The sequence below is a fragment of the Lathamus discolor genome, chromosome 14 (assembly GCF_037157495.1).
Source record: "Lathamus discolor isolate bLatDis1 chromosome 14, bLatDis1.hap1, whole genome shotgun sequence".
NCBI classification, from domain to species: Eukaryota; Metazoa; Chordata; class Aves; order Psittaciformes; family Psittacidae; genus Lathamus; species Lathamus discolor.
The window spans coordinates 2,799,778-2,812,058 of record NC_088897.1 but is presented as its reverse complement, the minus strand read 5'-3'; the positions used below and the strand labels follow the sequence as shown (position 1 = coordinate 2,812,058).

Below are 12,281 nucleotides of genomic sequence, written 5' to 3'. Positions count from 1 at the left end.
AACTTTATCTTGTCTCGGTTTAAGGAATGCAGAGCAGAGAGAACAAGGTCTGAACAGCATTGCCCTATTCAGCAGATCTCTGCATGCAACCTCCTCAAGAGGCAACTTTTAGTTATTCAGTGACTGCAGAATTGGGTCATCTCGTGTTTTCCTTCTAAGCCTGTTGCTGGTCTGTTCGTTTTATTACAGTGATTGTGAGAGTCCCTTCCTTACAGATACGCAACTGACTACTTTTCTTCCTCCCCTAGAGTTTTAACATATTCTACATCCTGAACATAAAGGAAAAGACCACCATCCTTTAACTAAAAGGAGTTTTCATCTGCAAGTGATGCAGAAAATTATTAAGCTTTCTGCACTGGTAGCCCCATGACTGTATGATGAATTACATAAGTAGAATCACTCCATGTTAGAAGTGCCCGATATGTCCTTATCAATATTGTGAGTCTGTAAAAGCATATGTCAGCAGTTTAACAGCATGTACCAAAAGTGGAGAACAGCTCATAACTGGAAGACTCTGACTTATGCCCAGTAGAAACTGGCTTATTGTTATGTTATGATTGGCTAAGTGGTTTCCTCTCACATCTGTAACATATTACATCAGATTTTCTTTGGCACATACTTCCCCCACTAAATGAATTTGTATGCCTGGAATACGTATTCTAGTCATTTCTTTTAACTTCTTCATGAAGTTAATGTTCCTTGCCCTGGAGAGGTTGAGGGACGGAAGTGTACAGAACCGTGTAGAAAAAGCTATGGTTTTCATCAGGACTGTTTAAATATCTGTGGCTGCTTCTAATCACATCCAAAAGCTGTTCTCTATCTCTGGTTATAGTCTGTTGATGGTATTTTCTGCAGTAACATCCAGAGGAATAAACCAGCTCTACTGCCTCCTGTTCCGTGCCTGTTTTAGATTGTGAGGAAATGTCTCCTGCTGTTAAGACTAGAGACGTCCATGACAATCATGATGTCAGGATTTTATATTTGAGGTTTTAAAGACAGGAACAATCTATGGTAAAGAGTGTGAAGTATATTTATACCAATGCATGAGAATCATTACTTGCGCTGTCAAAGATGTGTAATTGAGGTATGCTGTAATGACAGGCTGCTCGAGGCCGTGCCTCTCTGCTTACACTGGATAACTTAAGCATAAAAGCATTGGGCTTCATGGGCATTTTCTGATATTTAAAACAAAAATTGCAGGGTTTATTTCATCTGTGTCATTTCCACCAACAGCACAGACTTCCTCAGTGTCCTTTAGATTTGTTTAAAACCCTCTTCAGTGGGCTTTTCCAGCATGTGGATTCCCAGTCACACTGGTTTTCTCCAGAGGTGCTGATACCTTTGGTTTTTAAAGCAATTATGCATATATATATCTCTATGATCAATGTGGCAAATAGAATTATTAACAAACAAAATACAAAGGTGTGGTTGCAAGCTGCCTTTTGGCAGACATTCATAGCCCAGTGTAAAATCTTGCTGTCTGTGTTAGACTTGCATCTCAGAAGTCCCCTTACTTCGCAGTTACAATAAAGAGGTGAGGAATTGTGTGAGCCTTGTGAGCTGCCTTAAAAGCCAAGGGAAGTGTGAAAGAGCAGGCTGTACCTGCAGGTACTGTGCAGTAAAGGGCTGTTTCTAGAAAGGGCTCTGCTCTCTTTTTGCTAGTGTTCCCTTTTTTTTTCCTTTAACAATTAAACACTTCTGGCCTTGTACTCTGCAATTTGATGTTTTGAAAGTCTGCCAAGCCCAAGTACCTGCAAGAAAACTTACAGACAAAAAGACCCATTATCTCCATGTACTGGAACTGAGCCCGATATGATGTGACTCTAAACCAGGCTTGAAAGTGAGTGAAAAGGAGTGCTTTAATCTTCTATGAAGATGAACTCTAGGTTACACTTCTGAGTTACACTTTCGCTCCAAAGTTTTCCTTGAGAAACCCCTTTAGAAGGGTTTTCTCAGCCAGCTGGATGTGGAATTTGTTTTCTGATCTCTCTCTGCAAATATTATGCATTTAGTTTGGCTTATAAGAATGTGCTTTGTTGTTTGAATAGAACACTGCCAACACTGAACAACAAACTGACACAGGCTGAAGATTCCTCCTCCCTCTAGAAATCCGTTTGGACTCACAAAATAATTCCCTGAGCAATGGTAAACACGATTTCTGCTCTATTTTAACAAATTCTTGCTTAGACTGGAAATCATTCCAATGTCCTGCTTCTGGCTCTGCTCCTGCTCTCTGGATAACGGGGTTTTGACTTAGAAATTGGTCAGGAAAGAATTCTGAATTTGAAACCTCTCAATTCCTTTGGCTGCAGATGGAATCATTGTTTTGGGAATTTCTGGATTGCAGCTGATCCCAGGGTTTTGATTCCAAAGGACCACTTGCTGGGTTTGGAACTACTTTAAGCCAGTTTGCATGCAGTCTCAATCTTGACAAAACCAGTGTTCAAGGTAATGTCAGTTCTGAACCAAAATCAGGCACTCTTGTGTGTTAAACCTGATCTTGGTGGACCTGCCACTGGTTAGGTTTGCCTTTGTAAACTGTGGTGTGTAAATTGTGATATTTCATGTGAATATAATAGCAAGTGCCCCTGAAACATTTTCTTTCCAGGCTATGACATTAGCATTGCTGATGGATGAATACCCTTGGCCAACCACTCTTAGGTAGATGCCTATTAGGAGTAAATGCTGTTCCTGCAGAGGGCATCACAATGGTAAAGCTTCTAGAGCAGACACACATATAGGTCTGAATGTATGTGTGTGAAAGTTAGACCAAGTCGTAGATGCAGGAGAAGGAAAGGAGGAGGCTTCCAGAGAGACAACCATGGGTTTTGTCACTCTGGTTCTGAATCAGTCATGATGCACCACTGTCATCATCAGTGCTAACTGCTTTGGAGAATTCCCAGATACTGACTGTAGTGGTTTGCTAGGAATGGTGAAGAAGGCTCTCTCTTTCTTCCAGTATCAGCACCAGTCTCATAAAGATAATAAAACGGTGGGGGTTTTTGTGGTGAACCTTGCCTAAGTTGGTCTGCAGCATTTGTTTAGGTGCTGATATTGCTGATTCGTAAGCTCCGTTTCGGCTCTCTAGAACACAGCCTGCATTTCAGTGGCTTGGTTAAGAGCTGAAAACATGAAATACTTGCCTTCATGTATAAATATTTATGGTATATCCAGGCTCCAGTGAGCCACACACTGAAGTTCTGACTGGTGTGGCTTTCATTAAGGTTTCCATGGGAATGACAGTCCCCTCTGGCTAAATATAAATGAGAGCTGTGCCTATCAGTTTGAATCAGCCTTTCTCTTTGATCTAGATCACAGCCTGTCGGAAGGAGCAGGGTTCTGCAGTGTATGTGTGTAGTAATTCCTTCTCTCATGTTGGGACTTAGTGTAGCCTTGTTGTTTGGATGTGTTTAGCCTAGTGATGAAGAGCAGTGAGAGCTGCCAGCTCCTCAGTCCACTGCACATGAGTCACAGGTTTACTGCTGCAGCCTGTTGTGGGGTGAGACGGGAAACCTGGAGCTGACTCAGCTGCAGGCCAAGGCCATGGCTGTCGATGGACAAAATGTCTTCATGTTCTGGTCATCTCTTCATAGGGAAGTGGAGAAAATGGATATTGCTAATCAGCATCCCTTGACTTCCTGAATCATCTTCCTTTGGTGCACTTTGCAAGTCAGGGAGTACAACTGTAAGTGAGGCTTTAGAGTAGCCCCATTTCCATTGTATGTACTTGTTTTCCCCCTGTTTGGAATGTCTTCCAGTTTGATCTTGGAAGCAAACAGCTCTTAAGAAGTATCCTCTAGAGAGAAGACAACAGCTTGCCAATTTGTTGCCTAATTGGCCAGACAGTGGGAAGCTTGCTGTGCCTGTTGGGATGTTTGAGGATATTTATCACTTGCTCTGTCTCCAAACAGCATTGGTTCAGGATTAATGTCATGCTGTAAAAGACTGGAAGCTGTGGAATGACAAACTCTGAGGTCAGGCAGTAATGAGGATACAGTCATTGCAGAAATTCACAATCATCACAGTGACTGTAACTTTGTGACAGCCCTACTGAGCAGTGGAGCTCTTCTGTACTCATATATGAAGCCATAAAGTCTGTACGTATTGTAGTATAGAATAGTCTCTTCCAGTTGGAAGGGACCTACACTCGTCATCAAGTCCAAATAGGAAAGGATTAGCCCACTGATTTTATTTATTTATATAGAAACATAGAATAGTTCGGGTTGGAAAGGACCTCAAGATCATCTAGTTCCAGCCCCCCTGCCATGAGCAGGGACACCTCACACTAAACCATCTCACGCAAGGCTTTGAACACCGGCCTTGAACACCGCCAGGGATGGAGCATTCACAACCTCCCTGGGCAACCCATTCCAGTGCTTCACCACCCTAACAGGAAAGAATTTCCTCCTTAGATCCAATCTAAACTTCCCCTGTTTAAGTTTTAACCCGTTACCCCTTGTCCTGTCACTACAGTCCCTGACAAAGAGTCCCTTCTCAGCATCCCTATAGGCCCCCTTCAGGTACTGGAAGGCTGCTATGAGGTACCCATGCAGCCTTCTCTTCTCCAGGCTGAACAGCCCCAACTTCCTCAGCCTGTCTTCATACGGGAGGTGTTCCAGTCCCTGTTCATCCTCGTGGCCTCCTCTGGACTTGTTCCAGCAGTTCCATGTCCTTTTTATGTTGAGGACACCAGAACTGCACACAATGCTCCAGGTGAGGTCTCACAAGAGCAGAGCAGAGGGGCAGGATCACCTCCTTGGACCTGCTGGTCACGCTCCTTTTGATGCAGCCCAGGATACGGTTGGTTTCTGGGCTGCGAGCGCACACTGCAGCCGGCTCATGTTCATTTTCTCATCGACCAGCACCCCCAAGTCCTTCTCTGCAGGGCCGCTCTGAATCTCTTCTTTGCCCAGTCTGTAGCTGTGCCTGGGATTGCTCCGACCCAGGTGTAGGACCTTGCACTTGTCATGGTTGAACTTCATAAGGTTGGCATCAGCCCACCTCACAAGCGTGTCGAGGTCCCTCTGCATGGCATCCCTTCCCTCCAGCGTATCAACCGGACCACACAGCTTGGTGCCATCGGCAAACTTGCTGAGGGCACACTCAATCCCACTGTCCATGTCAGCGATGAGGATGCTGAACAAGACCGGTCCCAACACCGATCCCTGAGGGACACCACTCGTTACTGGTCTCCAGCCGCACATTGAGCCATTGACCACAACTCTTTGTGTGTGGCCATCCAGCCAGTTCTTTATCCACCGAGTGGTCCATCCATCAAATTGATATCTCTCCAATTTAGAGAGAAGGATGTTGTGTGAGACAGCATCGAACGCTTTGCACAATATATATATTTTCCCCATTGCAATAGATGAAAAGCAAATTAATGGCTAAATGGTATGAAAATAGTAAAGAAACCTTGAGGCTTATCTATCCCTGTGTTCTTCCTCCAAGAGCTGGGGATTTTGGATGTGTGCATAGAGATGTATGGGAAGGATTTGGGCATCTGATCTCACACAGTGTCTGTGCTGAGTGACTCAAGGTCTGACACAGTGCTTGGGGGAAAATTGCTAGTAATACAGCTGTACCATTATATATATATCTGATATAATAGATAATACATCCGATACCATTATAATGGTATCTGTGTGTCTTTAAGATGCAAGCAAATGTATGAACTTTCCTGTTACCTGAAAATTACATCAAATTATATGTAGAATAAAGGGATCGATATGTGTAAAACGGTAAGAAGGAGATGCTGATGCTCCTGAGTTACCATTTTAGCAGCACTGAAAGGTAAGTTGTTAACATTTTCATACCGATCGTAGTCGCGTTGTCTTGATGAACTGTATCAAAGCTAACAGAACTTTCCTTTGACAGCACAGTAACATGGGATCCATTGTTCAAGTGGGATGCTTCTGCTTGTGTGGTTGACATGTTTTGTATATAATGAATACGGTAACAGGTCAGAAAAAATGCATTATGGGACATTTGTTGAGTTGAATTGTAATTAAAGGGATTTTATATATTATGTAAGTGAGGGTGCTAAAATGTGAAGCAACACATTTATTATAGGTAAACCTCAAGTTTGATGTGGTAGCAAGTGACTCCTAGTGTAGTTCATCCTGTTTTTCTACAAGCATAGTGAAGGGACTTAATAATTGGAGCAAGCTTGAAATGTACGAGTTACATAGTTTTACTATTTTAATGCAAACAAGGTCAGAGTGTTGAGTACAGAGCAAGCCTGGTACTGATCATACAGCTTCAGCCAACCAAGCCGTGTGAATCAAACCAGCTTTTAGAACTAGATTGTGCTCAGTTTAGGTAGAGCTGTTTTAGCATTGCTACATCTTAATCACCCAAAAGAATCTTCCCCCCTTAATAAGTGCTTTATGATTTCAAACAGCACTGAATGCTGGCTCTAAGTTACCTATTGTTTCCTGTTTTCCAGGTCTATAAAGGTGAATTTCAGCTCCCTGACTTTCTTAAAGAAGTGCCACAGGTACAGTATTGGATTAATTTGCTTTTTGCAGGTGTAGTGGCAAGTTAGTGTGCAACCAGTCTGTATAAACCACTCCTTCATAAATGTGACTGTGTTTGACCACGGAATAGCTCACCCATGAGACTGAATCTGCAGTGCTCTTACACCAGCAGCCCCAACCCTGTTATGAGTGCATGTGTAACTCCCGTGTTAATAGTCTGGTGCTTGTAAACCTGAGCTGAATAAATGCTGCTGTGAAACTCAAGGACTCTCTTTTGTATAGACCAGATGGCAAAGTTTGTTCTTTGTAGAGAAGCTTTATCTTTTATTGCCTTGCATAGAAAGGCTTAAAGCAAATACAGACCAGGGAGCAGTCTTTAAGGAAGGAAATGCTACTGTAGCAGACAAGCCAAGCAAACCCAGTTTAGCCATGGCTAATGATGGTGTGTGGATGTAATAATCAAGTGAACTATTGAACTTTGGATTCCAGGGATGCCCCATCCCTGGCAGTGCTCAAGGCCAGGTTGGACACAGGGGCTTGGAGCAAGCTGCTCCAGTGGAAGGTGTCCCTTGCCCATGGCAGGGGTTGGAACTGGATGAGCTTTGAGGTCCCTTCAACCCAAACCAGTCTGGGATTGTATTTACAGTTCCTAATCTGGCACCTTTCAAATGCTCTGAATTGTCATCAGCTCCCTAAGGGACCTTTGCAACAGTGGTTGAAAAGGCAAAATCCTTACCAGGGAGCTCTCAGCCTGCAGGATCCCTTGATGCCTTCCCCAGCTGTGTGAGTGTGGGAGGCATGCTTCCAGCCTCATGCCCTTTCCTCATGTAGACATCATGGAAGGGTTTTGGGCTGTAATCACAAACCCATTTACAGGCACAGGAGGTCGGTTTGGAAGGTGGCATCCCGCGCTGCTGGGCAGCTCTGCTGTGTCTCCTGAAGGTACTGGGGCACATGAGATGGACTTGTTCTGTGGAGCTGCCTGTTGGAGCGCTCCCCTTCAGTGTACTGAAGGGTTTCTCTGTGTGTGTGTTTCATTTTATTCCCCTCTTCAATGTGTAATGACATCAATTCTCCCTCCCTTGCAGATGTAAGCTCCTCTAATCCAGCCATGAAAAACCAGAGCAGATGATCCAGACAAGGAGCAAATCATTTAACTTCCCTTGTCAGAGAAATAACAAGATATTTGTATTTTATTGCTTAAATGAACCATTTTATATGAATAAGAAACAATTGGTTTTGTTTTCTTGGGTAAGAGCTGCCCAACAACCCTCATGAAAATACCAGTTCTTGTAGGCTGTTTAATTGATGGTGAATGTCTAAATGCCATCTGAAGTGCTCTCCACATTGTGCTTGGATAGGAGAAGCAGGAAGTGGTTCATCTGTGGCTGTCGCATATAAAGCTGAGTAGAAAAATACTTGGGATTTTTGTGTTGTTTTGGGGTTTTTTTCAACTCCGTGTGCATGGACAGGAGCACCACAGGTGCTGCAATTAGGAGAGAGAGCCTTGTTAGGGGCACTCTGCCTCCAGCCTTGTCTCTCTGCTTGCAGGGCTTTGTATTTCCACTTGATTTCCCATCCTTTCTGATAGCCCAGCAGTTTGTTTCGAATGTAGGCGTAAGCAGCCTATCAGAACTAAAAAGATTTGCAATGCCTTTGCTTTTCAAAGGAACAAACCCACACGATAAAGCCAACTGATGGGCTTCAAATCTCCAGTGTTAGGAAAGGGTTCATTGACTGGTGTGAGCTGTAGGGATTGAAGAACACACAGGAGAACCAACCACATGCAAAGAGTTTTTACTTGCTCAGTTCATTAAAATGAAACTGAATTGATTAAAAAGGAAAATTGGTTTCTTCTGTTCCAGCCAAAGAAGACAGTAGAAGGGAAGTCTCGTGGCAAGATAAAATGAACATGGATCAGTGAAGTCGAATAGCTGTAGTGTCTGTCTCATGTTTTCAGAACGTAACTTTATGCTGTGGACACCAGTTCTTTCTGATAAAGCTTTGTGTGATCTCTGATGTGGGCTTTGCTCTTTATATTGGATGTTTGCCTGCTCTCACCCTTTGAACAGTCAGTGCTCACGCTTTGCAAGTCGTGCTCAGCTAATAGAAAACCATTAAGAGCCTGGCACCACGCTGCTAAATGTGCTGTTGCTCACAGCGCTGTTCACTCTCAACTCTATGCAGCTTAAGGGCAAGACAGCTGTTTAAATGTGTGCTGCTTGGAAGTGATTGTCAGCAAATTGTACTGGGAAGGTGGGCTGCAGTGATTTCTGATGCTTCCAAATGCAATCATTGTAGTTGTTTCAAGGTTATCTCCAACGCTGCAGCTGAAGTTGCAGCAGGCCGGCTGCAGGGACAGGCTGTGCCAGAACAGGAGATGAAATATTGCTGAGAAGGAGTTGGGAGCAACTGGGGAGATGAGCGGTCTTTAAAGTTGAGCACACTGTTGAGATAGTGTGCGAGCAAAATGAAAGAGCTTATGATCTGCTGACAGGATCCATTAGTTAAATTGTGCTGTTTGTATTTGCCAGTTACCTTGTGATACAGCACAAGAACTTGGTCCACCATTAGTAGTGAATGTCCTCTTCCAATCCATGTGCTAGGGAGGCTTCAAAATGGGACTCGGCTAAATTTCAGGAGGTGGATTTTTACAGTTGGCTGGGTGTGCTGGCAGCATTGACCAAGCTCTGAGCAGATTTACCCAAAGTAAAGAAAGGTCATCTAAAGAGCAAAAATAAGCTTTGTAAAATAGTAAAGGAATAGTGCTTCAGCCATAAAACGCGACACTGGCACTGATGCTGACAGTGACGTTCTTTACTATTATACTAAAGATCAAACTAACTAAAGCTCAGATGTAACTAAAGAGCCAGATGGTTTTGAGTACAAACACTGGTGCTGGTGATAATATTTGTTTCCTCTAATCTAAAATAGCTAATTTCATGTTATTTACCTGACAGACTGAACCTATGGAATAGAAGCTACCATGGATGTTCCTTGCACAGAAGGTAATAAGAGCTTGTGGGTCTGCTCATTTGCTGCTCTTGATGCAGTTCAGGTGATTTTTCTTTTGAAGTTGTGTAGCTCCACGTAAGATGCTGGGGTCCAGAACCCAGAGATACGGATCTTGGTTCAGAAGTGGTGAGAGTAACATTGAGGCAAGTCCTGGTGGTGAGAGCTACAGACGCATAGCTCGTGTGCTTTATGCTTCACAATGCAGTTCCACATGGCTCATCACAACACAGTGGTGAAACCTTAAAGGTGCCTCTTAATCAGCTTTGGCTTTCATTTTTAAATTGTCCTTTCCAGATAGAGGGAACTGCTAAAGAGGAGCTAATTTGGGTGAGGTGCTTTCAGTATGTCCCAGAGCCAGTATTGGCAATAAACTGCATCTTTGTTGCTGAAACACGGGCAGCAAGATTGTGCAGAGAAGGTGGGAAATTCCAGGCCAGTTAATGACTGAATGGTGCAAGAGTTACTGTATTAATCCAGGGTTTTTACTTGTCCACTCTACTGCCAAACGTTTGAGCTTGACAACAAAGGGTGGTAAAATGGGCACAATGCATCCAGTTTAAGTATAGCCAAAAGCAATATGGCATGCAGATATACCCAGCATCGATATTTAATATGTGGCCATAAATATTGCATTCTATAGACCTAAATATAGCCCAAAGCATTGTCCCAATTAGAAATAATGGATATAAAAGTTTTCTAAAGACTAACTGCAGGCATTTGTTCTGAAATCGATAGAGTACCCATTGCCTTGTCATGTAATCAATGTTAAAATGACTGAAACCATCTACTTCACTTTGCCATTTTCTTCTCTGACAAATGTATTTAGAACTACACTATTCCCATCTACAGCTGCTGTCCAGTTTCCAAGAAACCACTTTAACTTCTCAGCAGTAACTACCAGTGGTACATTCTCATGAGAGATAGATAGATACACTTTGAGCGTGTAGATGCAGCCCACTTCCACATGTATTTTGAATGTAAGTAAGTGGAAATTCATGAGATATATTCATAAATATATATATATATATCTCTAAATATGCTTGAAAAGCAGGCACATTCCTTACAGGAAAGTTTTAGTGGCTGTGGTCACTCTTGACAGTGACTACTACTGAAAGAGCAGTGATTACTCCTAAGGCTGCAGTATATGTAATTAGGAAAGGGTGTCAGGGATATAAACCAGGCTATCAATCAATCAATCAATCACATTGAAAGCTCAAACATAACTTTCTTTCTCTTTAGAAAAGACGCAGCCTTTGCGCTGGAGGTGCTGCCACCAGGACCGTCCCGCTGCCACCAGGGACACGTGCTGCTCGGGGCCTGCTTTCCTCTCAATGTTCTCCCCCCTTTCTCTCATACTGTTTTTGTTCAAGATGTTGCTGTTGTGGCGCATGTAAACCTGCTCCATAGAAGTCACCAATGGTAATGTAGAACCGTGTTACAGCCACACCACTCTGGGGTTTTAAGTTGAAAAGATTCCAAGCAATGCCTGTCTCAAATTGCTATTGCCTTCATGGCAAACCTCTTTGCTTTCCTGCATCAATTTGGTTTTTCATGTGTGAAGCTTTCAAAAGAGTGGTCTGTGCTTGTCCTAACAGGTTTCTGGTGGAACTATTGTTTTATTCACGTGTGGAAATTGTTAAATAACTTTTATTTAAAACAAAGAAGTTGATAATGCCCTGTACAATTATAATTCAATGATCTTTTGTATTTTATTTTTCAAAATAAATGCTTTAAATGTGATTGCGTTTGCCTCAAAGTTAAGATTTAAATCATACAGAATATTGATGCAGTACGCAGATGTAAGATACGCTTGACTGGCCTGGGTTTGGATTTCTTTTTAAGGTTTGCAATTGAATGTGGTCTGTTTGCTTTTAATGGATGGGAGATGAGGAAAAAGTAAATTAAGAGTATCCAACGGAGAGGTAGGAAAGTGTAATGTGAGATCTGGTTATTACAGGAAAAAACAGGTCAGTTTTAGCCTCCTGAATTTGTTCCTCAAAGGCAAATCTGTTCCGACAGGCACTGCTGGTGTGAAACAGCTGCTGCAACCCTGCTGTGGCACATGTATCCTAAAGGGATGACTGACACATGCTCAGTGGGGAACCGGATTAAACAAAGGTTTCGGGAAGGGTTTTTGAGTCTCACCTCAGTGGTGCCTGGGACAGTGAAGGTGGCCTTGTCCTACAGGCACTGTTAAGAGTTCTCTCCAATGTGCTTGTGTTTCCACACGTTTTGCCTGTTAAGAATTCAAGCAGGTTTGGGTTTCTCTCGTTTGTTGCTACAACCGCAGTTTGAGCTCGTTAACCCGTTTTTAACACCAGCGCTGCCTGAACGACGTTTAAGTGCGTGCCTACGGGCAGTAAATTCGCTTTACGCTCGGTACAGATTGACCGCATCTCCACCACCCACTGGTACTCGCAAAAGCAAACCCGGAGCCCCCCCTGGTGCCGGCAGCGGGCAGCGCTGCCCCTCGCTCTCCCCCTGGAAAACGCTCCACCGCTGCCCCCCGGCGGCCCTGGTGGGATCTGCCAAAGCATCTTAACCCTGGGCCAGGCTCAGGCGGAAGCCCCAAGTCTGCGTTGCTGGGGGCAGATGGGAAGTGCATTTCTAAGTGCGGAATGACTCACTGGTAGCAGCGATTGTCTTCATCGAGTCATCAAGCCCCCAGCACGGTGCAGGCTGCACACTCCTCCTACTTGCTGCACAGTAACTCAAATCACATAGGAACTATACAGCAAACCACAGGGAGAGGTCGGTGTGTTCCCCAGGCCACATTTACTCACCGTA

The 12,281-nt window shown here is 43.6% G+C and overlaps 1 protein-coding gene across 10 annotated transcripts in view; it reads left to right on the top strand.

Annotated features, from left to right (window-relative positions):
• The window catches only part of TPST1 (tyrosylprotein sulfotransferase 1), a 44,092-nt gene extending 32,858 nt beyond the window's left edge, over nucleotides 1–11,234 (top strand). For 7 of the 10 annotated variants that reach the window (XR_010615909.1, XR_010615907.1, XR_010615912.1 and 4 more), the window contains 4 exons: nucleotides 6,449–6,499; nucleotides 8,345–8,420; nucleotides 9,440–9,487; nucleotides 10,734–11,234. Coding sequence is in view for 2 of the 10 variants with exons in the window: in XM_065694476.1 (XP_065550548.1) it covers nucleotides 6,449–6,499; nucleotides 8,345–8,363; nucleotides 9,440–9,444 (75 nt within the window). In the remaining 8 variants the exon portion in view is untranslated. The remainder of the gene's footprint in view (nucleotides 1–6,448; nucleotides 6,500–8,344; nucleotides 8,421–9,439; nucleotides 9,488–10,733) is intronic. The other 3 variants (XR_010615913.1, XM_065694476.1, XM_065694477.1) reach the window with 3 other exon arrangements.
• Nucleotides 11,235–12,281: the final 1,047 nt, after the last annotated feature.